This window comes from Apus apus, chromosome 1 (assembly GCF_020740795.1).
Source record: "Apus apus isolate bApuApu2 chromosome 1, bApuApu2.pri.cur, whole genome shotgun sequence".
NCBI lineage: Eukaryota > Metazoa > Chordata > Aves > Apodiformes > Apodidae > Apus > Apus apus.
The window spans coordinates 60816539-60842945 of NC_067282.1; the positions used below are offsets into that span (position 1 = coordinate 60816539).

Consider the following 26407-nt stretch of genomic DNA (forward strand, 5'->3'; position numbering starts at 1 on the left):
CCCGGCCGGACCCCCCGGGAACCGGCCGGACCCCCCGGGAACCGGCCGTGCGCGGCCTGCCGGGGCCGGGAGAGCTGGCTGCTCCTCGGCGTCCTCCCGCCGCCCCTGCCGCGGCCGGGCCGAGCGAAGCGGGGGCCCCGGGGGGGTGCGAGGTGGCGATGGCGGGGAGCCCCCGCCGCCCGCTCGGCTCCGCCGGGCTGCCCCGGGCGCTGGAGCCATCTTGTGAGCGGGGCTGGCGCTGCCCGCACGCCCGGAGCGGCCGCGGGCACCGGGCTGGGCGGCGGAGGCGGGCGGCTGCCGGTGAGTGCCGGGCCCGGCGGCCCTTGGCAGGCACCCGGGGGCAGGGCCGGGAAGCCGGCAGGGTGGGGGAGGGCGGCTGGGTGGCGGCGGAGGAGGAGGAGGAGGAGGAGGAGGAGGGAGCGGAGGCGGGGACCAGCCAGCCCCAGCCCAGCGCCTTGCCCCGGCCGGACACGGCGCCCGGGGCGGAGATGGCGGACGAGCCCCAGAAGAAGCCGCACTTGTCGGCCTTGGTGGGGCACACCAACGGGCTCACCAAGCCCTCCTCGCTGACCGCCGCCACCCGCGCCGGGGGGGGAGGAGGAGGAGGAGGAGGCGGCGGGGGAGGCGCGACCGCCTCCTCCAAGAAACTCGTGATCAAGAACTTCAGAGGTGGGTGCGGGCCGGGCCCTCTTCCCCCCGCAGGTGCGCCCTGCCCCGCCGCCCGGCCCTCGCCCCCGCCGTGTTTGCCGCGGGCCCGGCCGCTCCCCCGCTCCTTCCCCCGGTGGGCAGCGGCGGGGGGGCCCGGCGCTGCCAGCCGCCCCTCCGCCTTATCTGGGCGACAGGAGGCTGCCGGCGGGCCGATAACCCGCCCCGCTGCCGTCACCGTCCCGGTTTAAGGGCTTACGGGGACAGGCGCGGGGCTGGGTGCGCGGGGGCAGCGGGAGGAAGCGGGCAGAAAGCCACCTTAGTGTCACAGCTGATTACGGGGAGGCGAGGGTTACCTGGCTAAAAGTAGCGACGGGGGTAAAGAGAACGCAGCGAGCAGCCCCGCGGCTGGGGTGGGCCCCGAGGCCGGCTCTGCCCTGCGCGGGCAGGTCTGCCCCCCGGCGCTGCGCTTTGCTGGCTCGGGGCAAGGGGGAGAAGACCCTCTGCTTGTGCCAGGACTAAGCCGTCAAGCACAACACGGCTTGGCCGAAGTTGGGGAAGCAGGGTGAGAAGGATAGCTAGGGGCTCCCCTTGTGCGGCTGGTTTTCAACTACCTGTGTCTTCCTTCGCAGAAAGACCCAAATTACCAGATAATTATACTCAGGACACATGGCAGAAGCTTCATGAGGCAGTGGGAGCGATACAGAGTAGCATTTCTATTAAGTACAACCTTGAAGAGCTCTACCAGGTAAGAGGCTTGTAGGGATTTTTTTTAGGTTTAACAGAAGGAAAATTAAGTGCTTTGGGTCTTCCACAGAGCTACATACTTAGCATAGTGCATTTGTTAAAAGCTGATTATGTTTTCTGAACTGTTTGCTCCAGACTCTGCTTCTAGTCAGTTTGCAGATTTATATAGCAGTTCCTTGGCAAGTTACCAGGATCTGGGCCCATGAAAAAGCAGTTTATGTTGGGAGACACTGAAGTCAGTGCCTGGACAGGGCTGAGAGTTAGGTGTCCATCTCTCCAATGCAGTGCTTACCCAAGGTGCTAGAACTGGGATGGTGCCCTTGCTGAGTTGTGCAGATACATATTTTGTTATGATTTATCTTTTGCTCATACTTTGGACTCTTGTGAATAGTAATGTTGAAATCTTTGGTGTTGTTAGATAACAGGAATTAGACTTCAGTATCAATACCCTTTGGGAAATTAAAAAAGAAACTTGACTGAGCAGGAAACAAACTGTCAGTCTGCCTGTGGTTCAGTTTACTGTTATTTTCATAACAATCAGGATCTTTTTTTTTTAATGGTGAAAAAGTATTTGTGTAGCATCTGGACTATATGAGCAGATGCTAGGAATGGTAAAAGAGAAATACTCATGAGCCATTTCTTCTTTCTACTTTCTTCATTTATATATGCCTTAGTTCTATATTATTTTAAACATGAGCGCTTTGAACTGTGTAACTGAAGTAGTAATTTTTATGATGATCATGTTATAAAAAACTACTGATGCGCCAAGTTGTGCTACATACATTAAGTTAGTTATGAGTTTTCTGTGGGTGCAGGTGTTTGATCTGCAGATGTGGATCTCGTTGCCAGAACAGGACCTAAGACATTATTATGCTTACCTGGTTTTGTCTTAATGTTCAGCTGAGGTAGGTTTGATGTTGTCTGCAAAGTGCAGACTGTGAGAGAAGAGAAAGCCAGAAGTCCATATTGGGTCCATTCTTCAGAAAATCAGGATGCATTTGAGAGCTGACTATCCTTGTCTCTCATTAAGGGATGTAATATATGGGTCTAAAATGGCTGGGTGTGTACATGCTTGTTAATATAATTTACTCCCTTTAAATAGATGATTGACACATTAATCTATTAATACTTGCAGGTTTGCAGAGTTTGAATTACATAATACATTTTATGGTTTTAAACTCAGCATTTGAAAAATCCTGCTTTTTCATGCCTAGATAAAAACAAAACAAAACCAAAAACAAACCCACAGATGCTTGGAGGGTTACCTAACTTGTTTTCAGAGGCTCAGAAACGAGATTATAGTAATATGGCTATGCAATCGCCAGGGTACAGACTTGAGTTTTGGTGGGAGGACAGGGTTTTCAGATAAGCTGCAAAGGGAGGAACTGTACTTCTTGCTTTTTCTGTTTGCTTGCTTGTTTGTCGAAGCTGCACAAGGCCAGTCCGATGGTCTGCAAGGCAGTGGTGCAGATCAGCAAGATTGCTGCACAGTGGGTGGTGGTGCTCGGCCTGCCTGCGCATCGATAGGTACTTACTCTCCTGCCAAAGGAATAAAAGATGAAGTTCAGCATCTGTTGGAAACCTGATCTGTACTTACAGATCATTTTATCTGCTTGTTGGTGAGCACCGAGTCATCCACAGGGGAAAATTTCTCTGTGTGCATCAGTTCTTAATATCACTGCTTTTGTTTGTTTGTTTGTTTTTTGGGTGTTTTGGGGTGTTTTTTGCATCTTTATCAGACAAGATAGGGAGGAAGTGAGAGGCCTGCTGGGGTTCAGTGTGGTGAGCAGGCTGGTGTACCAGCCTGCCTTTGAACTTTCTGATTTACTTGCTTAATTTGGCACAGTGACTGAGGAAAAGCTGAAGAACAATGACAGGGCTTTGTGGGTAGCCCGAAGGATACTCCTTTCCAGGCATTAGAGGCAGCATGGGATCAGGCATGAAGGTGCTTGGCAGAGACGCAGCCAGTGAGCAATGGGAGGGTGGCAGCCAATTTTTTGTGACTAAAATAGAAATGATGTCGGGGATGGGTGGTAGATTGCACAGATTTTGATAGAAGTAGCTTGTACTTGATGGGATAGAGAAAGTGGGGCAGTGCAAAGAATTTCCAAGTGAGGAGTGAGTGATAAAAATAATGGAAAAAGAAAACTCCCTTTGCAGCATCCTAAATAACCTGAAATGGGGCAGCACTGCCCTTCTGGAGGACACAGAACAGGATGGTGTAGTAGTGAAGGAAAAAAAGTTGAGAGTCCTGACCAGGCTTCTATTTGAAGGATATATATATGTGAAGGGCTATGTCACAGGAAACATAACAAACTATCCACAACATGATTTTGCGTGAATACTGTGTGTTGCACATGTTATTTTTCTTACCTGTTTTAAGACCAGATGAAAACCATAAGCACTGCATGATGATTTTGTTTGTTTGCTTGCTTTAGTATGGTATCAAAATTGATGAAGCCGTAGTTGATGTGCATTTAAATAAAATTACATTGGGTAGGTTAGAATCACCCCCTGGGGAAATCTCTGGGAAACAAGTTAACTTGTGTTTTGGATGCAAACTATTTGGAATGTTAGAACCGATAGAGGAAATAATACAAGAAGTAGCAATAATTTGCATGCTAAGCTGTAAAACAGCAGACTGTTCAAAACAAGCCATTAAAAGTGTGATTTGAAACAGAACTTTTACTAGATTTCTGTAGGTAAAGAGTCTGAAAATGTTGTCTTTCTCATATCCTTGTAGAGGTGATAATTACTGTATCTTTTTTCCAGACTAGTTGTTTGCAAGATGAAGGCAAATCAGATTTCTTCAGAGAGGCAGCAAAAACTCTGAATGAAACAAAAGCTGAAGGAAATTATTGAACCTCATGCCCCCATTAAAAAAAAAAAAAGGGAAAAAAAAAAAAAAGCAGAAGCAGCTAGTAGGGGTGGCACTGAGGTGACATGGCTGCAGTTTGAAACACACTTTAAGCCAGCACTGCTGCACAAAGAAGCAGCCTTGCTTTCCCTCTCACCTCTCTCCAAGCCCACACACTTGCTAGCCCATGTGTTTGGGTGGTCTTAAATTGAAACAGAATGAGGGACAGTTACTAATGCTTTGACAAAGAGTTACATGCTGGCATTAGGGACTATAATGTTTCATATTACAAAGAAATAAGACACACCAAAAAAAAAAAAACAAAAAAAAAACACCTTAGGTTTGGGGAAGACTGAGTAATGGCTGAGAAAATACTGAAACTTTGTCCAAGTTCATTGATGCTGTCAGAAAATTTGTCGACAAAATGTGGCACTAGAAATCCTCTGGAGCAAAGGAAAATATTCTCAGGTCAGTTTTAGTTGCCCAGGTGAAGCAGTGCTTTAGGTCTTAGGTTATGTTCTCGCAGTATCAGGTCAAAGATTAAAGGCAGTTGAGGTGGAGTTAGAGCTTCCTCTAACTGGATTTTTAGTCCAGACAGCTGGATTTTTAGTTATGAAAATAAGGTCCAGCTCCTTTGGATAATTTTATATGAAGCACTGAATGGCCAAAAACACTTAATGTAAACTTCACAGTTCTCACAGAACATTTGGCTGTCTTCTTTGTGATTAATTTCAAATGCTGTGGTCTATTAATAAAATAATTTATTGAAATACAGCAGACAAGTTAAAATAAAGTGTGCCTGGAACAAAATCTAAATATAGGCAGTGGTGTCAAGCAAGGCTACATTTTCTCTTTGGCATTCTCATTGAGTTTCTTGTGAGGAAAAAATGTTAGTGTAAGACAATGTAATTACTGTATAGCTGAACAGCAGTATTCTAGAGATGGCTAGAGCTGTCTCAGTGTAGTCTGGGTCAGCTGCATAAAAACTTGATTTGTATTAATTTCCTGGCCACAAGAATGTTTGGTTTGGGGCAGAACCAGTCTGTTAGCCAGCTGTGTATAAATACTTAACTAAATCTCATGAGTTCCCAATAAATCAATTCAAGTCTTTATTTAATGATTAATGGGGGGTTCTTTGTTTTTCTTTATTTTTTTCCACTGAGTTTACATATCTAAGCATGAATGTGTGAATCAGTGGAAGTATTTGGGAAGAAGTTAATAAAATGACAGGAAAACAGCTGTATTCATTTACTGTTTACAGAGAGTGGTTGAAATGTCTACCTTAAAGTTACTAAGAAATGAAAACAGTTTGTGTGATTGTGTTCCCTCCCCAAAATGCATGTGTGTGTGCACACTGGAGGATGCTCAAAGTGGACCTACAGGAAGAGTTCTGCTGGTGAGCAGTATTCATGGGAGGAAAATTCTTGTAAAGTTTAAAGTGATGGTGGACGTTTTTGTACACCAAATTTGTCAGTATAAGAATGTACCAAAATCAGAAAGGAATCATGAAGTCTTAATTTTTCTACATATTTTGGATAATTTCATTTTTATGTTTTGTTTTTGTGCGTAACTTGGACAGATAAATGCTGATTACTTTTTTCTTTTTTATTGTTGGCCTTGATTAAACAAGCAAAAAAATTTGAGGTTTTTTTAATCTAATTCATATTTTTTTGGTTTTTAGGCTGTTGAAAATCTCTGTTCTTACAAAGTCTCTGCTACACTGTACAAACAGCTACGACAAGTCTGTGAAGATCATGTGAAAGCACAAATCCTTCAATTTAGAGAATATCCTTTTCTCATGCACAGAAGTGGTTAGAATGGTTAGTTTATATAATTATTTTTTTAAAACAACACTTTGCGAAATTTGCACCAGTAATTGCCGATGTGTTAGAGGTTCTTTTTTGACCACTTACCTATTTTCAAATCAGGAATAAGCAACTTCAGTCATGTGGATTAATAATTTTTTGTGTGCAGGTAAGTAGCATTCTAATAACAATTTACTTATCCTTTTAGTAGGAATGCAAATTTTACATCTAATCTAGAGAATTTCAGTAGTACTGTGAGGATTAAGAGCAGGTCTGGATTTTATGGCAGGTAAGCAGTGGAGATGCTTACAGCAGGAATGCTTTAAAAAAAGAAAAAAAATAACCACAGTAGTGGTGATTTCATCAATAGTGTCTTTGTAAAATAATTCTTAAATGTGAAGTATACCTGTTTGAGGAATAGTAACTACTGGTCAGCAGCAGTTATTCAGCTGTTGTGTCAACAGATTCAACATGCACAGTAGGTGTCTCATGTACCTTGGGAAGTTCTTGGGAGAGAGATCTAAGTTCAGGAGATCACGTGGCTTTCTTGGGATGCACAGTAACCTCACGTTTTATGGTAAATTTCCCTAGTTGTCTCAATTTTTTTTCTGGCTGAACTGTTCTCAGAAGTGCCTGTAGATCTTCTCTGGACACTTGGGTGTACCGAGCCCTATTTTCAGAATCAGGTTGTGCTTTTCATGCAGAGCCTGTTCTTTATGTGATAGTTGGTTTAGTGTAATAGCCAGAGGGTTGCAGTTGCTCAGGCAGTAGATAAATTCAGTCTACACCCACCTGGCTGTTCTTGTGTTCCTGGAGAGTGCCTTTGCAAACATATGCTGCAGAGTGGCAGACTGAACAGATACTACAGTGCTTTGGGTGCTAGCAGTGTTTCCTAGGTCTCTGTGTGTATTTTAATAGCAGAAAATCTGATCTAGTGGGAGGTGTCCCTGCCCATGCAGGTGGGTTGGAGCTCGATGATCTTTAAGATCCCTTCCAACCCAAACCATTCCATGATTCTATGAAAATAGTATGTTAAAACAGAAAGAAGCAAGAGACTGGGGCCCAGAAAGAATCTTCTTTCCAGGTGGATGCCTTAAATGTACTTTGGATTGTGACTCAGTTTCTCAGTTCACTGCATTTCCCAGGTAAGTGCCTACACTCATAAAGAAGTGTGTGTTTGGTTTGTTATTTTTCCCTGTTATCTAGCTAAGTCTCAACATGGTTTTGTTTTTGGGTTTTTTGAGTCATAGTTAAGGAGCCTGGCTTCTACATAGCATGTAAGAAATGGTATGTAAATCAGCATTGTGAATTCACTTTTTATATGGCAGCTGATTTTTTAACTACATTTACTTTGATGCATTTAAAATCACATCTATCTAAAAAGTTAGTCAGCACGGTAGTCTCTTAAACATAATTAATCTCTAAAAAATAAATCTTATATACTGCTTTAAAGCAGTAGTTGTCTACTGCATTCCTGGCTTTCCAGACTTAAGATGATCTTCTAAAGAGATGTTTTAAAACAGGTGTTTTAAAACTTTGCTCACTCCCCATGTCTGACAGAAACAGTCTTTCGGAGAGTTGAGAATTTTATATTTTACAGGTATACTGCTTTTTATCCCAAGGGCATAAGATCAGATTAATCAGATTTGGCCAGAAGGAGCTGGAGATGATTCTGTGCAGGAAAGGAAGGTAAAGCCACATTTGCATTTACTCATGATACATTAGAGTTCTGTTATTCATAAATAACAGTCAAATCTGTTGTGTAACAAAGAAAACTCATACTTTATTTAGGGAGACCTGGAGATGTATATGAAAAGAGCAGTATTTGGATTTGTTGGGGATTATTTAGAACTGTAACTGCTTTTAAGAGATTAGGGTCACTCTGTTGTGCACAGTGTAAACTCATTAAACAAACAAAATAAACCTGTCCCTCTCACCTCAGTTGGTGACAAGGTTGTTTTGGTCCCTGGTGGGATTTCTTGTTTAAATCTGTATCAAAATTATACTGTACAGCCACTAGATGGTATTACTGAAGAGCAGTGAGTGTTATTCCTTGAAAACATGGAGAGGCCTTTTGGAGAGGTGCCAGCCCCTCTGCTAGGCAGGAGCTCTGCAATTAACTGTTTATCCCTGAGTAGTCCCAGTAACTTTGGAATATTCATGGAGCTGCTTTGCTTAATGGCTGGCAAAGATCATCTTCAGAACCTGGCCTCAAAAGATACCAGCAAGCTAGTTTTCCTTAATAGGTGCTGTACAGATTCTCTGGATAGTCTTTTATTTTTAAAGAAGATAAATAAATGCTGGCAAGATCATTGCAGACAAATGGTAAGTTGAATGTTTGTTCAAAATGTATATCCTTGAGATGTGAAGACTGGCAAAAAGGAGTTTGTCATGGTTTTAACTTGATACTGCTTTGCACCTCCTCCAAGTTTCACCACACCTTTTCACTTTGCCCTTTCATAGCTGAGGATGGTTTTGTTGTTTCATGTTCTGCTGTGTTGGCTAGCTTTCTTAGGTTTCATGTGAAGTTGGAGTATCACTCAGAAGTATATTGACACCTGTTTTCTATGGGTGGAAAGAAAAGCTTAACTAAGATATGCTGAAATTGTTTGCTGTTTGTAATTTTAAGTAATTGGAGAATCCACAATCTTTGCTTTTAGACAGCTCTGAAAGCTGTTTTTTTGTTGTTTTGTTTTTTGTTTCTTGTTGTTTTTTGCAAGGCAGAGATGGTTATACTGACTACAGAGCTAAGAACAGGAAGATTAAATAACTGAAGCTCTCTCTCTTTCTGCCCTTTGTGTTCCCTACCTCCATGATAAATTATGTTCCAGCAAAAATCCTCTCTCAAAGACATTCCATATGAATTGTCCCTTCAAGTTGAATGCTTTGTTCTAATTCTAAACCAGCATTTTACAATGAGTTTTCATTGCATTACATGTGGCTTTGGCTAGAGATGCCGCAATGGTTGAATTCTATTTTAATTCCTTGAATCTATCCCTATCCCCTGTGGGGGATGGTCAGAGGTATGTGTTTATCTGAAATAAAAATGGAAAGCTTTATGGTAACTATTCAAAACAAATTCAACAAACTGATGAAAATAGATTCTAAGTTTATTGCCTTGAAAATGTAATTAAACTGGACCTCTGATTTTATAAAAAGGTTTTACAAAAAGTGAACTCTGTTCTCTTTACTTTTGAGAGGTTTTCTTTTTCCCCCTCCTCAAAGCTACAACCTGTAGCAAGTGGCTTTCTTGCCCATGTGTTGAGTTAGCAATTGTGGAAAAACAGAGAAAAAATCAGGCTCACTGTGGTTTTACTTTAAAACCCTTGGCCAGAAATTGTCAGCTTGGGAATTCCTTCAGAAGCAATGAAACCTTTTAGGGAACAAGTAGGTGGACAGCTGGGGATAGAAATCTCTGTAGCTGGCCTGAGAGTGAGTTAGTTATGCTAATCTGAAAGCTAAGTGGTCTTTTTATGAGCAAAGTTAAAATGGATTTTGAATATGAAAGAGTCACAAGATAAAAACCCACCTCCCTGTATTTCTTTTTTAATTAAAAATTGAGAATGTGTTGTTATACTTTTTTCCCATGTTAGAAGTAATGTATCTCTATTTTTCTCATTAAATTTGGCAGCTAGCTTCTATTATGAAAAGATCAGTTGCACAGTTTATTGCTGTCTGTGCTTAAATCTTTTTTTAAAAAGCAAAAACCATGGCAGCATGCTATTTCAGGGTGTTTACTGAGTGTCTTAGAGCTACTGCTTGAACGGCTTATGTATCTCAGTAGCACTAAAACTCATAACAGGCTAATAATGCTTATGAATTTGAAAACTATTTTGGATATATGTGGTAATACCATTTAGTAATAGTATTAACATAAAAAAAATTACATACCAGTGGCTGTAAAAGTCACCACAGAAGTTGAAAATACATGCATCAGCAATTAAGGTGCATGTCTATATGATGTAGTTTTTAAGAAGGTAATTTATAATTGAAATGCCACATGCTGGTGAAGAGAAAAATGTTTCCTTTATATATTTTCAGATAATGATCAGAAGCATTTTCTTATTTTTGGATCGTACATATGTACTTCAAAATTCAATGCTTCCTTCTATATGGTAGGTATCCATGTAAGTATTCCTCAAATCGTCAGAGTTGGAATAAGCAATTATATTTGTAAAGCTTGAAAAGTTTTCCCATTATCTTTGATCTGTGTAACAGGTCTGTAAAATTTTGTTTTAATTTATGGCAATACCTGTGTCAGCATATGCATATGTTATTTTCTTCTCCAGAAATATTTGTTGTAAAGTGAGGGTGGAAGAAGAAAAAAGTCTGTGAACATATGCCTAAAAGTCAAGGCATATTATATATATGTGTGTGTATATATATATATATATGTGTGTGTGTGTGTATGTATGTATATGTATTTATATAGGTGTGGTTGTCACAGCCTGGGTGAGGCTGGCTGTGTGAAGAACCTCCTCAGGCTGCTGCCTCTGCACCTTAACCCTAGGCCCAGCATTGCTTTAGGTGCTCCTGGTTTGGACAAAATTGAATGATTTTTATTATTTTTTTTCTTTTGAAATCAGTTACACTGACAAGGTACAGATCATCTTTCCAGCACTGGCCTCTTGAGAATCAAGACCCATGACTCAGGGTGTGGAGATGAAAGCCATCTCCTCAGCCCCCCTAGATGCTGCAGTACTTTAAGCACACTGCAGTCACAACTTTGGGCATCAAGTTTTTCACCATGCCTATTGAGGAGCATTTTATATTATAGCCTGAGAAAACAAACCCAGGCTTTGCTGAACATTTACTCATATCAGTACCTTGTCTAAAGCAAATAAAAAGATGTAAAGTACTGAAATAAGAGCATGCCTTTTCCCTGTCTGGCTGGCCTGTGTGCTCTCAGGAGTTCTTCAGGCTGTCTGAGGAGCCTGGCATCCATACTCATCCTGTCTTTCTTCCCAACCTCTGCAGTAATTTTCCTCCAATTCTTTGTGCTGGGCTTCCCTTCACTGAATGTCATTCAATAGGTCTGTTGATATTTTGTGTCTTTTATTCTCATACTGGGAAAATTCTCTTTACTGAAATCTTCATGCTTGTGAAGATGTTGGAGATAACAAGTTTTATCTAATATTCCTCTGTTTTCCTTGGCCAAAACAACATTTAACAGTTGCCTTCATGGCATAGAGGGACCATTCCTTATCATATTGATATGAAACAAGAATCTCATGGAGGTGATCATGGGGTCCTGACCACATACCAGATTCATGATTTCAAACAAATTTTATAGATTACACATAAATTGATTTAATCTTATGTTAAGGTGTATATTCAGATTTTTAAATTTTTATTATAGTAATTTTCTTAACAACATTATTTCTGTTATGCGAAATATGTACAGGGTGGTCATAGTTCTCAGATGAAGTGTATGCATCTGGTAGCATGTGGCCTGGTATTTTTATGATAATTCTTGTTACAGTTTTCTTAGTGGAAACATCAAAAAGAGTATACACACCATTAATACATTCCCTCTCTGTATAATGTGTGTGTACCATATATATTTCTTACGAATATACTTTTCTAAAACTGAGATACAGACTTTTGAAAAGAATCACCAATATTATTATTAATTTTCAATATTCACACAGGGATATGGGGCTAGAGTTATTTAGAAATCATGTCATTAGTGACAAGCAAGTTCAAAACAAGACCATTGATGGAATCCTCCTGCTGATTGAACGAGAAAGGAATGGTGAAGCTGTGGACAGAAGTTTGCTGCGGAGCTTGTTGAGCATGCTGTCTGATCTGCAGGTGAGTACAGCAAACTTTACTGATAAAGGCTATATTTGGACTTCTAATTCCTGTGTTGTACAGAATTTTTTATTCTTCTAATGAATGTGCTTAAAAATGTAGCTGGTAGACTGAGACAGTTGCCTTTTCTTTACTTGATGCACAATCTTCCTCTTTGTAAATGAGACCTCTGCCTGTTTTTCTTAGCTGACACAGTGATCTACAGAATCTTAAATAGTAGGTTTGCAAGTTTTTTAGTATGTGTGATGGTTTGTCTGTGGTTTACAGTGTAATGAAACTGACTGAAGTTCTTAAAAAGAGTTCAACAAGGAAGACTGCATAAAACAGGGTTTTTGGTCAGGCAGCTTATTTGTTTTCTGCTTTTCATGTTAACCATCTGACTTCCATCTCTAACTTTTTCTCGTGTACCAGAAAAACTAATAGCTAATTATTCTGTTTAAGAGAGAAGGCAAACTTCTGTCAATGATCTTTTCAGAACGCATAACCTGGAGGTGTGGATTTGATCTGTGTGCCTTTTCCTGCTTTTTTTTTCCCCATTGTTATTTGCCAGGTTTCTCTAACTGCATCAGTTTTTTTTCTAGGTGTTGACTTTTTGACATTTATTATTTTTTAGCAAAGTACTCTGCTAACTAAAGATAAACATTCCCCTTTAATGGATCCTTTTTACGGAATGGGATGTAAGTCTGCATTGTCCTTCATTGGCTCAAAAGTGTAGTTTTCTTTTTTTCACTAGGGAAACTAATCTACTCTGATCTTTTCTATTATCTGTCACTTCACTGAGATAGAGATGTGCTCATAATCCTGTAATTATAGGCCAGGATCTCTACTTCTCCCTCTTTCAAAAGAAGTTAGCTTCTGAAGAAAGATACATTTAAATAAGGAAATTTTATATTTAATCTGAAAACAATGTTCTACTTATTCCTGATTTTTATACAATTATGCAATTGAAGCCCAGCTAATGGAAGCTGATTCCTGCTTGCATAAATCCTATTCTAGAGCTGTTTCCTGTTGTGGAGCTTTACATGTTTTATACAGAGAATAGTTCCATATTCTGTTATGTTAATGTTTTTCCTGTTATCCTGAAGGAAAGGAAGGTAAGACATGAAATCTAGCATTTTATTTTTTTGAACATGGAGCTACTATAAAGAGAAGGCTGAATCAATGAGTGAAGTCTACTTGTGATGCTGAGTTAGTGAAATGTTATCCTCTGAGTGCCTGTCAAACCAAAGGTTTCATACTTATGTTTGCATTGAAAAAAAATCAGGCTTTTACAAGACCTTAAAAGAAAAAAAAACTGTCAAAATTTAATGAGTTTTACAGCTCTGCCGTATGTTGGAAGAAATACTTTCTTCTCTTCTTCCACCACACTCAAGGAATCCTTCACTAACTGTGCCCCTGTTTACATGTTATTCCCTACCTTCTCCTAACTATTTTTTATCATTGTCCTTTCTAACTTAACTCCTTTTTATACTGAATCATTATGCAGAAATTTTTTGATACCTGTGATTGTTGTTGGTGTTCTTTTTTACACACTATATTCCTTCCCTGGAGAAAGAGAGTTCCCCTTATCTGTTTTAATTCATTTTTCCTGGACCACTGAGAAGAACCTGGCAGATCTGAAGATGTGTTACTGAGCATATTATTATTTTACTGATAGGAATTACCTGGTTTGTGCCAATATTTCACTAGTTGGAAGTATATTTTTTTTTTTGCCACAGAAATACCAGTGGTAATCTTGAGCTCTGGTGGAGTGGATGTCATTGCTGTGCTGTGATGCTGGGTGCAGGTGTTGGGCTGTGTACCTTGAACAGAAGCCTGTCAATTTAGACAATTTGAGTACTGATGACCAAAACATGCTATTGCTGGGAGGTTGGCTCTGATCTTAGTCTTTCTAAAAGCAGTGGACAAACAGAACTTCTGTGTTAATGCAGTGATACTCTGATACTTGTAACTGTGTGCATTCTTCAGATTTTACTATGCCTGACAACCAAAACATGCTGCCTTTACTTCACAAGCTTAATGTAACTTAATTTCTTGAGCAGGTTTACAAGGAATCATTTGAACAGAGGTTTCTGGAAGAGACAAATTGCTTATATGCTGCAGAAGGCCAAAGACTAATGCAAGAAAGAGAGGTAGATGCATGCTGTAGACAATTATTTTAATGTTAGTTTTATGTGCTCTGCAATTACATGAGAAGTTCTAGTAGTGCCGTGGTGTATTAATGTTCAATGAAATTCCCTGCTACCCAGGTACGCATTACGCACTCAGGTGTTTCGTTGTGAACCACAGTATTGTAGCAAAGGGAAGAGCAGACTCCATCTTGCCTTGGTGCTTGGCATATGTAATTAAGGGTGGAGAAATCCAGTGGCATTTGATGTAACTGAAATCACAGTACCAGAAAGCTATTTCCACATAAAGTTTTAAGGTTTGCTATTAGTATTATCTTTGCCCAAAAGCTCTAAAATATATCTACTGGCATTAATTTTACTATGTGGTTCATACCTAAATAAACAGCTTACTTTTTTTACTGTTTTGTTGCATGTATTTTGCTGTTTTGGTTTTTTTCCTTATTAGTTAAATAGACTTAAGGCATTTTTATTTTCTGTTCCTTGAGATAAAATTATACTCTGCAGTGTGCAGCTCGCAAATGTCGTCATCTCTGAAAATGTATATAAAAAGATATGTTTCTTGGTGGTCTAAAATACAGAAGGCTGCCTTTATTAATTCTATTTTAACACTGAGTCTCTACAAACATTTTGAAAACATCTGTTTACATTGCACTGAGGTGAATCCTTGTGTCTAATCCTGCTCCAGTCAGCCTCAGTCCCTGGCATTCCACTGTGAGATGAAAAGGTTCAACAGAGGTGTCAAAATAGTCTTAACTGCTTTGATATGCTTAGTAGAAAGCTGTGGAAAACCACAAAAGGAATAAGACCCTCATGCTCACAGTGTATATATGTACATTTTAATGCATATGCACGTAGTGCATACACAAGTAAGCATATACCTGCATATGCATGTGCATGTTAGTGCATACACGTGTATATATGCATGTATGAATCACTGTTTTGGTCATTGACACTGGAGTTTCACACCTGTGTCATAACATATGATAAATATGCCAGCTCTCCATAGGGACAGATACTCCACTGGAGGAACTGCCATTGAAATAAGAGAACTATACCTTTCACACCAGCTGAAATCTGCTGCGTGATATTTGAAAGGCTAGCCTAACTCAGTAGGATAGTGAGAATAAATTCCTCTGAAAAATTCTCAGATTTCTCTTTTTCTGTTCCTTTCTGTCAGTTGTGATTATAATACTTTTAATATGAAGTAACATTGTTTAATAAAAATACAGATTATGTAACAACATACTGGTGGAATACTCCTTTCCAATTTGCACTCTTTTAAAAATTGTAATTTAAATCATTGTAATGGAACAAGATTATCTGCCTTTCATACTCTGAAGTCGAACTTGGCATTCTCTTTTTTTCCCTAGGTTCCAGAATATCTCCACCATGTTAATAAACGTTTGGAAGAAGAAGGAGACAGAGTAATAACATATTTAGACCATAGCACACAGTGAGTACAAATGTTGTCATTCTTCATGTAAGTCAAGCATCCATCATACAACAATGTAATTATCCGTTATTGTAGAGACACAGAGATTATTTTCTTATTATCTTACAGATATTATCTTGTTGACAGCACTTGTGATACAGCTTGAGATTTTTAAGGCTTTTGTTTTCAGCAAAACAGTTTTCTTTAAGATCAAAAGATACTTTTAGTAAGAGGGGAGACATTTATCCAGAGAAATTTAATAGTGTAAATTAGAGTTAACAAAGCATTATATAATAACTCAAACTTGCATTATTGAAATAGTAGATGATTTTAACTGTTCATCTGCTGATAATAAAATTAACTATTAATCACTTAAGGGAAAGAAATATTCATTAAGCAAAAAAAAAAAAAGGAAAGAACAAGTTAAATTATGGCAAGGATACAGGCCATGAATGACATTTATGAGTAGTTTAGGATATCAATTGATGATACATGAACTTTGGTGCAGCTGTTGCCAATGTGTTGTGCAAGGTAGCTTGTCCTTTTTTTCAGTCAGGTGTTCAGCAATAGGTGTTTGGCTAGAGTAAGAATGTGCATTCAGGAAGTACTGCAGAGTCAACAACGTGCTATAGATGCATATATAATTTATCCTGCACTAAGTTGTTGAATTTTTTTTAAAAAGCACATAACAGTTAATGAAGAATGTAACATTTTATTTAAATTTTCATTTTTAGATGATGTATTGGCACTTAATTGAGTGTTAGAAGGATAACTCTGAATAAAAATTCTTTTTAACTTACTATTTCTTTATATACATACTTGTGCATGCCTTACATATCATGATACAGATTTGAGCTTGAATCTGTTTTCTATAAATGCTGTTTGCAGGGTGACTAGCTTTTTCAGGCAGAATCTGTCACATTAAACTATATGGAACTATCTCGCTATATAAAATGAAGGCGTATAAATATATTTATTTAAGTAAAAAAAATAGGTTGATATCATTATATTTTTAGTGTGTCTAGATGTATATCAGGTCCTTGCTTTGAATCTAGTCCTTAGTTAAAGGCTTAGAAACCTACTTTGAGAATGCTTTGCACTAGTTTTTGTTCTTTGCCTTAGGAAACAGTAGCTCTTAAAAATAGTGTCCTGGAGTTGTTTTGGGTCATGCTGTCTCTCCAGGTGTGCATGAAAAGAGCAGAAAAATGTTAAATTTAGTTGTTAGGTCTGATCTTGAGATGGAAATTATTCTTCCAGGACAAAATCATCATGGGAAACATAATTCAAAATACTTCAAACCAGATTTGTGCAACACATGGAGTGTGTGGTGTTGCAGCCCATAGGGGGGTTTATTCAGCCCATCAGTACATGCCTCTTTCTGGACAGCTGAGCAGAATAAGTATGTCTCCTGGTTGGTTAGGAGATGCATGAGCTAGATGACTTTGAGGCCATGCAAGAAGGTACCTTCAGGCTCACTCATCAGCTAGCAGTCAAGATAATTACTCATTCTGTCTGCTTGTTAGGAAATAGAAGAGGCCAGGAAGATGATCTGAGGGCTGGAGCACCTCGCCTGTGAAGACAGGCTGAGAGAGTTGGAGTTACTCAGCCTGGAGAAGAGAAGGCTCCAGGGAGACCTTATAGCAGCCTTCCAGTACTTGAAGGGGCTCCAGGAAAGTTGGGAAGGGACTTTTTACAAGGGCATGTAGCGATAGGACAAGGGGTAAGAGTTTAAACTGGATGAGGGGAGATTTAGACTAGACATTAGCAAGAAATTCTTTAGTGTGTGGGTGGTGAGACACTGGCACAGGTTTCCCATGTCAAAGTCAGGCTGGATGGGGCTTTGGGCAACCTGGTCTGGTGGGAGATGTCCCTGCCCATGCAGGGGGGTTGGAACTAGATGATCTTTAACGTCCCTTCCAACCCAAAGCATTCTGTGGTTCTATGATGATTCTATGAAATATGGCTCTGCCTTTCAGTCTCAAGCAGTCAAATTGCCCTTATTTCCCCTGTAGGCAGAATAGGTCTTCTAGGTAAAAGGATTTTTTTTATACAACCTTTACTCCTTCTACTACTGGAGACAGTCAGACGCATCTGTAGATAGCAGTAGCTGGACATTTCAGGGACTGTGGAAGTAGCCATAAAAATGGCTGTATGTTTAAGAGCAAGGGTGTGTCTAACTGATATTTGATGTTTTCTTATGACTACTCAAGGTAAAGAAGTGCATGGGATGCCCTGATGCTTTCCTAGTATCTGCCTGTTTTCGGTGCAGGATATTTTCTGAACCTGATGTGATTTGTCTGTGTAGTGTTATTCAATGGATCTCTTTCAAATACTTGTACTGTCTCACTAGGCTTCACGTAGGCTTTTGCATCTCTGCCAGCCTTTGGCAAAGCATTCCACTAGTGCAATAGCCATCACATTATAAATAATCTCTTTTTCTTTTAAGTCTGGCTGCAAATACCATCACCCCATGACCACCAGTATTGCCCTAATACCATGACCCCAGCTCTTGCACTGGAAGGGAAAGGGATCAGTCAGTTCCCTACCACCTTTTCCCTGCCTATCAATGCATTGTATACTTGCCAAGTCATCTCTCCTGGAAAGAAGAGCCCTTATACATGCAATTATTTGTCTCATAGCTGCTGCTCCATACTTGGATCATCCCTGTTCCTTTCTCTGAACCTTTTCAAATTCTAGTTTAATCTTTTGAGATGAAGGGACTGGAACTGGATGTTGTATGGAAGGTCAGGCAAATCATTGCTGAAGTATTTGAGGTAAGGTGGTGCTTTAACAAAGGTGGGGACACAAAGTGGAAGTAAATGGCTTCCATCAGAGTCAATCACTTCTCTTCTGGAACACCTAATGGTCCGAGAACCGCTTTTATAAAATTTAACAGAGAAAGAAATGGTTGGTCTTTCGTTGTCTTATGGTAAATAGTGGAAGAAGTTTAAATGTCGGAATTAGTTACCACTTTGAACTTCAGACATTTCTTTCTTCTTCTACACAGTTAAGGATAGAAAGGAAAACCTGCTACTATTTTTAAATCCTGTCTAAAGCAAATGTATCAAACAAATATTTCAGGAACAGAAAAAAGTAGGGAAAATTCAAGGACAAATTTAAAATGTTTTGCAAATTTGAGTTGTGTTGTTCTAGCTCAATTTATGCTTATGTATGTGCGTAATTCAACTGGATGAAAGTTTTGTACATGTATTGTGCTGTTTTGGAGTTCAAACCTTTGGAGGATTTTGTTGTGTTTGTTGACTTGTTTGTTTCCAAGAAAATGTCAATTTTACTTTTTTTCCAAAACTTTTTTGTACTAATTATTGGTATCTAAGCTTCTCTCTTCTACTGTGTAATAGCTTCTTTTTTAGTGTTCAAACTGAATCTTATCTTTAATTGCTTACATGGTACACTCTTATTTCTTGACTTAGATCGCATATGACATTTTTGTCTTAATATGCAGTCTCTGTTTTAAGTAGAAAACTGATTATTTTTTTTGTATTATGTGAGTTATTCACAAATACGCTAACAGGAGGCAATTCTCTTACACTCTAATATTTCTAATCTACTTTTCTTGTCTTTTTTAGGAAACCACTGATAGCTTGTGTGGAGAAACAGCTACTAGGAGAACACTTATCAGCTATTTTGCAAAAAGGTATTTTTTGGAAGTCATGTAATCTCTGATAAGCAACAGATTATCACACTCTGCAATAACTATAAACTCCACAGCTTTTATTTAAGGAGGTATTTTAGCCACGGAAAAATTCCACAGATATAGAAAGCCAACCATATGACTCTGTTACACCTACTGTGACAAGTAACTTGTATATGTGGAAACAAATATAATTCCATATTTTTATAGGTTGCTAAACCCCCTAAATCTCTGACTTGCAGTAGTGGACTTAGGAATTAAACTTTTGGAACTGCTGATTTCCTAGAATTATATAAACTTGTAAATGAGAACTGCAGTTGCTGTCCTGCCCTTTTTTCTGTGATAATCACACATCCCAAAGGCAACAGCTTCATGTATTCTTGTGATTGTATAGTTCAAGCATCTTGAGTTCCTGGAACTGACAGCATTCCAAGGCAATGCCCTTTCATATGCTTTTGTCCATGTTTTGGACAAAAAACATGGCAAAAACATGACAAAAATTGCCTCCTTTTGTCTGGCAATTTAGGATATGAGCTGCAGTCTTCCTAAGAAGTCGTTATTCAGACATCAGTGTCTTCAAGTCACCATCTCCTTGTTCCTCTTAACTTTTAATCTTTCTCTTTTTCACTAAGCTGCTGTGTTTGGTCAGTATTCCTTGATCTTTTAATACTTTAAATGATCCTTTCCTTTGCTTGCACTAGGCATCTTTTTAAGTCTTAGATCTTCTAGCAAATTATCCATACATGTATGTTTCCTTTACTACTGCAAAATACATTTCCCTAGCTCTTTCATACCTTCGAGAGCCATCATGTCCATGTTTGTTAATACTTTTGGGATATACATACCACCTTCTTTTCTTTTGTTTTCCCCTTTTTAAAAATATATGTATGCTCACAGTTTTCCCTGAATTACTCTGGGAATAAGTTATTTCACTGTTTTCAATAAATTTATAAAAATAAGTGTTGTCACTCCAGTTGAGTTATTCTTAAGCTGATCATAAACAGAAGGAAGGGGTAATAATGTTTTTGTTGATACATGTAAATTTTGCTTGCTCTTTAATTCAAATATTGTTTTAAAGTAACTTTTTCAGTAACATGTTTATCAGTTGGCTTGACCAGAAAGTACCTGTTCTTGTTTTAATCTGAACTTTTTTTTGTTTATAATGTATACGCACAGTGCATGTAAACATGGAGAGAACTGCAATTTTTATATTTACTACATTTTAGGACTGTAGTATTGTTTGATCAGCTTTTGCATTCTATGTCTGCACTTAAAAGTGGAAAAAAAATTTAAGTGTAGCAACACTTGACTGACATAACTTTCTGCGTTCTTTTCAAGAGAGCCAATAGTATCTTGGGATGTATTAAGAACAGTGTGGCCAGCAGGTCAAGGGACCCCTCTAGTCTGCCCTAGTAAGATCACATCTGGAACATTGTGTCCAGTTCCAGGCTTCCCAGTTCAAGAGGGACAGGGATATGATGGAAAGAGGCCAGTGAAGGGCTACGAGGATGATTAGGGACTGGAACATCCGTCATATGAGGAGAGGCTGAGAGACCTGGAGCTGTTCAGTCTAGAGAAGAGAAGATTGAGGTGGGGCCTTATTAATGTGTATAAATATCTGAAGGGTGGGTGTCAAGAATGGGCCAGTTTCTTTCCAGTGGTGCCCTGTGATAGGACAAGGGGAAATGGCACCAAGTTACAACAGGAGGTTGTTCCACCTCAACATGAGGAAAACTTCTTTACTGTGAGGGTGATGGAGCACTGGAACAGGCTGCCCAGAGAGGTTGTGGAGTCTCCTTCTCTGGAGGCTTTCAAGACCTGTCTGGATACGTTCCTGTGTGATTTGTCCTAGGTGTTCCTGCTGAAGCAGGGGGGTTGGACTCGGTGATCTGCAGAGGTCCCTTCCCAACCCCTATAATTCTGTGAACTCCCATTGACTAGATATTGTTGAGTTTTTTCCACTGTGAGTATAATAACATTTTCCAAGACTCTGGCAGTTACTTTCTGGAAGTTGTGTGAAGCCTTGTCTTGGAGGGCTTTCCTATGTCTTTTTCATTTGCCAAGTACGTGACAAAATAATTGTTTAAGTCGCACAGCTCACATGATAGAGAAAGATGGAAGGTTAAACTTATTGTTACCTAATACCATTTAAAAATTGGAATTAATGAAGTCTGTTTTGTGAAGTAGGATGGTTCTACACAGCCAGCTATGCTGATGTGAGTTGTCAACCTGTGTAAAATCAAGCTTTCTGGATTTTAAAAAATGCTAAATCTTTGATGCTGCCCTCCCATATGACAACAGCATCTGTCACCAACACCAGACAATGTATCTCTGATGACACTGGGACTATATTAATCATATTCTCAAATGTAAAAATGTGTATGTATCATAGAATGGTTAAGGTTGGAAGGGACCTTAAGATCATCAGGTTCTAACCTCCCTGCTATGAGAGGGGACACCTCACACTAGACCAGGCTGCACAAGGCTTCATCCAACCTGGCCTTGAACACCTCCAGAGAGGGGGCAGCCACAACCTCCTCAAGCAACCTATTCCAGTGCCTTCCTACCCTTATGGTGAAGAATTTCTTCCTAATATTTAACCTAAATCTGCCTTCTTTCAGCTTAAAACAGGTTACCCCTAGCCCTTTCACTGGTGAAAAGCCCCTCCCCAGCTTTCCTGTAGGCTCCCTTTAGGTACTAGAAGGCTGCTATAAGGTCTCCCTGGAGCCTTCTCTTCTCCCAGCTGAACAGCCTCAACTCTCTCAGCCTGTCTTCATAGCAGAGGGGCTCCAGTCCTTTGATCATCTTCATGGCCCTTCTCTGGACCCTCTCCAACAGGTCCATGTCTTTCCTGTGATGAGGCCTCCAGAACTGTACACAGTATTCCAGGTACAGCTTCACCAGAGCAGAGTAGAGGGGCAGAATCACCTCCCTGGCCCTGCTGGCTGTGCCTCTTTTGATACATCCCAGAACATGATTGGCTCTCTGGGCTCCAGCACACACTGGCGGCTCATGTTGAGCTTCTCATCTACCACCACCCCCAGGTCCTTCTCCTCAGGGCTGCTCTCTAGTCATGCTCCCCCCAGCCTGTATTTGTGCCTGGGGTTGTGCCAACCCAGGTGCAGGGCCCTGCACTTGGCCTTGTTGAACTTCATGAGGTTGGCTCTGGCCCCACCTCTCCAGCCTGTCAGGGTCCCTCTGGATGGCGTCCCTTCTCTCTTGGGTGTCAGCCACACCACACAGCTTGGTATCGTCAGCAAACTTGCTGAGGTTGCACTCAATCCCACTGTCCATGTCTCCAATAAAGATGTTGAACAGCACTGGTCCCAGTACTGACCCCTGAGGAACACCACTTGTCACCTGCCTCCATTTGGACATTGAGCCATTGACCACCACTCTCTGGGTTCAGCCATCCAGCCAGTTTCTTATCCAGTAATTACGTAGTTGTTATGCTTCATGTTTTGCCTTGAGCTTCACTTCATTCATTGTCCAGGGCCTGGTCTCATGTAGGGTGAATTGACAAAGTTGCTTGGAAGGAATTTGTAGTCTTATGTTAACTCCATTGGTATGAGTGCACATTCTTAATCTAAAAGCGTGGCTCACAACACCTCACGGTAAAAAATCTTGCAAAGTATTTGTCTTTACTGGGACAGTTTACATAGCTTACAGTTTTCTGACATTCTCTAGAGGTTTTATGATATCTCTTGATAAACCTGTACCCTTCAAATCAAGCATAAATGTTCTGTAAAAGGCTTACAGTCAACACTTTGTTAGGAATGTACTTAATTGAAATAATCAAAAAATATTATTCTGTAAATCACGTCAGCCAGTTTAATCAAGGGGACATGTTAACCCTGAGCTTATCACTTGCTTTCAGAAATGTAAAAAGTTCATATTTTTTAAGAACACTGGAGGGTCTTCTCTTTTGATGTATTTCATAGAGATCTTTCTAATATATTTCTGCAGTATTTATGTAGCTGTATTCAAATTTCATCTTTTAATTTTATTTTATTAGGACTTGATAACCTGCTTGATGAAAATAGAATATCAGATTTGACTCAGACATACCAGCTGTTCAGCCGAGTAAAAGGTGGGCAGCAGATCCTTTTGCAACACTGGAGTGAATACATCAAGGTATGTCAAAGATCTCTTACTAATGTCAAAAGTTATGCAGTGTCATGTATATTTTTTTCTATCAAAACCAAGAATAATATGTAGGTGTATGCATCAAAATTCTGTTTGAAGAAGATACGGGGAGGGATGTTAATGTTTTCTCTCTAGGAACACTCCTTGTTGAGAAACTGCAACACCTAAGTTTTTGTTTTAAACATCTACTTGGAAATTACTTTCCTTGTAGGTTCGAGTGTTATACAAGAAGTTATTTTGGATTGGTTTGCTTCTAAGTAGAACCACATGCACATGTGTTTAGAGTATGTTGGATTGTAATACCTGTTGTGTTTTGCTACAAATACACTCCAGTGTTTACATATCTGCAAAATCAGTGGAACATCAGAATGCAGCTCTTCCACTGCAGGTTAGTAGGGCTAGATGTAACCAACCTACATGAATGGTGATGAGTGTTTAAGCTAATCTCAGTGGAATACTCCTCTTGAAAATAATCCATCATCAAAGTCGTATTAGATGTGATGTAGATTCCAGATTTGTTTTGCAAGGTACGTTATGGATGTAGTATGCTGCCCCAGAGAACTTGCACTCTAGTAGTCTTGCAAGATGGAAGTGGGAAAGCTTCACAGAAGGTACTTTTCTCCAGAGTTGGTAATTCCCAATGTGGTAATTCTCTCCTGAATTGCCCATGTGTTCATCAGCCTTCCGGACTAAATGCACACCACCACCAGTGGGACATAGTCTCCCTTCTGTCCCCAGAATCAAGGTAGAGTTTGCTCTGCAGGGTGTTGTCCAGTGTCCCTGTATGCAGTCTGTGGATCCATAGGCAGCTGGGCTGATTGAACCACTTGCCATGGCCAAGAAGGAGTAATCTTTCTTCTGCCTTGCTTCCAGATAGTGTTCCTGACCTAACCCTTGTGCTGCCTTCTACTCCATAGACTCTTGTGGTTTCTTTTAATACAGTACGTGGGCAAGGTCAATTTTATGCCAGGTTTAGTAAGCTAAAGAGGCTTATAGAAGAGTCCAGGTGCTGGCCAAAGGAAAGAAGCAGGAGTTCAGGACAAGTGGAGAAAATAAGGGAAGGAGAACTAGAACCTCTCCTTTCACAGCAGCAAATTTTTAAGTTTTCATCATACGTTATGTCTTGCAGAATCAGACCTTTTATAGCTTTGTTTTTAAAAAATGTTTTTTTTCAGACTCAAAAAAGCTAGAAATTGTTTTCTATAGCATCAGTAAATCTCCCCCTTTCAAACATATTCTGTAGGACAGAATGCCTCAAGGTGAGGCTTCAAGAACTTTTATCTTGCGAGCCAGCGTAAGAAAAAGCACACAGAGCATGCCAGTTGACTGGGTTGGAGGTCTGTGCTCTACTGTAGTCACCTTTTTTATGATTTCAGATGTCCCACTTAGTGTGCTGTAACTTGGTTTGACATTTGCAAAATAGGGGGGAATGCCCTGCTACTTACAACTTACAGAGACTGTGAGAGGTCCATCTTCTGTGTTAATGAAGGGGAAGTTGTCCGAAGTGTAAGATATGATAGACTAGGTGATCTTCAGATGTCCCTTCCAACACAAATCGTTCAGTCAATCTGTGCTCTGAATCTAAGGACCTTGGGCAGCCTTGTATTTGTCTTCCTTCACTCTGAAACGTTGCTTGAGAAGGCTCTTAATGAAAGATCACAGTGGATAATTAGATATTGAAGTGGAAATTCTGAGGTTTGGGAGGGATTTCTCCATCTAATTTTGACTCTTGTTGTGGCTAACATACTTTAGTTGGTGAAAATACACCATTGAATACTGTTCTGCTGTTACTGAGCAGATATTCCTCTTCCTCACCTTGGGAAACTAATCATTCTGTCTAGGGTGCTGGTCAGTGTTACTAAGCAATTGTAAATTGTCCAATAGGTTAAAACCCTCCCTTACAGGATATTTTTGGTTCACCTGACAAATGGTATTGTGTCTCTGACTTTAAGATAATAAATGTAGGATCAGGGAAAAAGTCAAGACCATGGCTGCTTCTTGCAAGTGGGAAAGTTTTGGTTTATTGCAAGTCAGCTGGGTGTTTTGGCTTCTAAGCCCTTGCTGAAGGAGAAATCTTGGATCGATAAGCAGTGGAATGTTTGCCACCTGTTCCATCAATAGAGCTCTCTAGTGGATTTAAGGAAAAGTGTGCAGTTTTCCATTACACTTAACATTTCTGAGGCAATTTCCATGTAATTTCTTTTACATGCATCATATAGTTCTATATCTAACTAAACTTGCACATCATACTGTCATGTCTACTGTGTAATTTTTATTTTTTTTTTTAGCTTTTGTCTTAAATGTATATAATCTTAAAGTCAAACACTGATGTTTGAAATCCATTAATGTGTGTTTGGGTTTTTATTTTAAATTTCAATGCATCTCATTTTTTGGAAACTTGAAGTCACATAAGTAGCTCTGTAAAAAAATATATTCTTTCTAATGATAAATTTTACAAGGGTGAATGTGTCTTTTGGGGGAGATAGGTAGCACTCGAAAGTATTTTATTATGAAAAGTGTTTGTTTTACAGAACTTTGGGACAACAATAGTGGTTAATCCTGAAAAGGACAAGGATATGGTGCAAGAGCTACTAGATTTTAAGGATAAAGTGGACCATATCATAGAAGTGTGCTTTCAGAAAAATGAAAAATTTATAAACTTGATGAAGGAGTCCTTTGAAACATTTATCAACAAGAGACCAAATAAGCCTGCAGAATTGATAGGTACACAAATATTTTTCTGTAAAATATTTCAAAAATCTATAGAAAGCATGATAAGGTAATGCTGCTGAGTGTGCTAGTGCAATAGTGAAGCAGTATGCATTCTGCTTTAGGAGACTTGGTTTTGGGATATGAGGCAAAAGTTTTAACCTGAGTGTTACAGGTTTGAAAAGCTTGGGTGTGCTGTTAATCATGTGTACAGTATCCTGATGGAGCATGCCAAATTCTGCTGTCCCTCTGCTTCCTGCACGGTGCCTGATGCTAACAACTGCTCAGAGAGCGTAATGATGATTCTATGAGTGGAATGAATGGTTAAGGGGAAGAGTAGCTGTAGCAAAAGGAAGGAAACTGTAATTGTGGTAGTAGAGGAGTTCTCTGCATCTTACAGGTGTCTCAGAAAGGAGTAAGTACATCCCATCTGCCTTTAAGGCTGACGTATGGAGAGCAATGTTAAAGCCT

General features: G+C 39.8%; 1 protein-coding gene across 4 annotated transcripts in view; it reads left to right on the top strand.

Annotated features, from left to right (window-relative positions):
• The first annotated feature begins 454 nt into the window (after nt 1-454).
• Nucleotides 455-26407, top strand: part of CUL4A (cullin 4A) — a 42432-nt gene continuing 16479 nt past the window's right edge. The window contains exons 1-11 of one of the 4 annotated variants that reach the window (XM_051608051.1): nt 455-669; nt 1278-1393; nt 5931-6034; nt 8310-8379; nt 10096-10169; nt 11706-11868; nt 13911-14000; nt 15368-15450; nt 19017-19084; nt 23097-23215; nt 25759-25951. In XM_051608051.1, the coding sequence (XP_051464011.1) occupies nt 489-669; nt 1278-1393; nt 5931-6034; nt 8310-8379; nt 10096-10169; nt 11706-11868; nt 13911-14000; nt 15368-15450; nt 19017-19084; nt 23097-23215; nt 25759-25951 (1261 nt within the window). In that variant the 5' untranslated portion in view covers nt 455-488. Of the gene's footprint in view, nt 670-1277; nt 1394-5930; nt 6070-7696; nt 7744-8309; nt 8380-10095; nt 10170-11705; nt 11869-13910; nt 14001-15367; nt 15451-19016; nt 19085-23096; nt 23216-25758; nt 25952-26407 lie in introns of those variants that run through there. The other 3 variants (XR_007888378.1, XM_051608052.1, XM_051608053.1) reach the window with 3 other exon arrangements.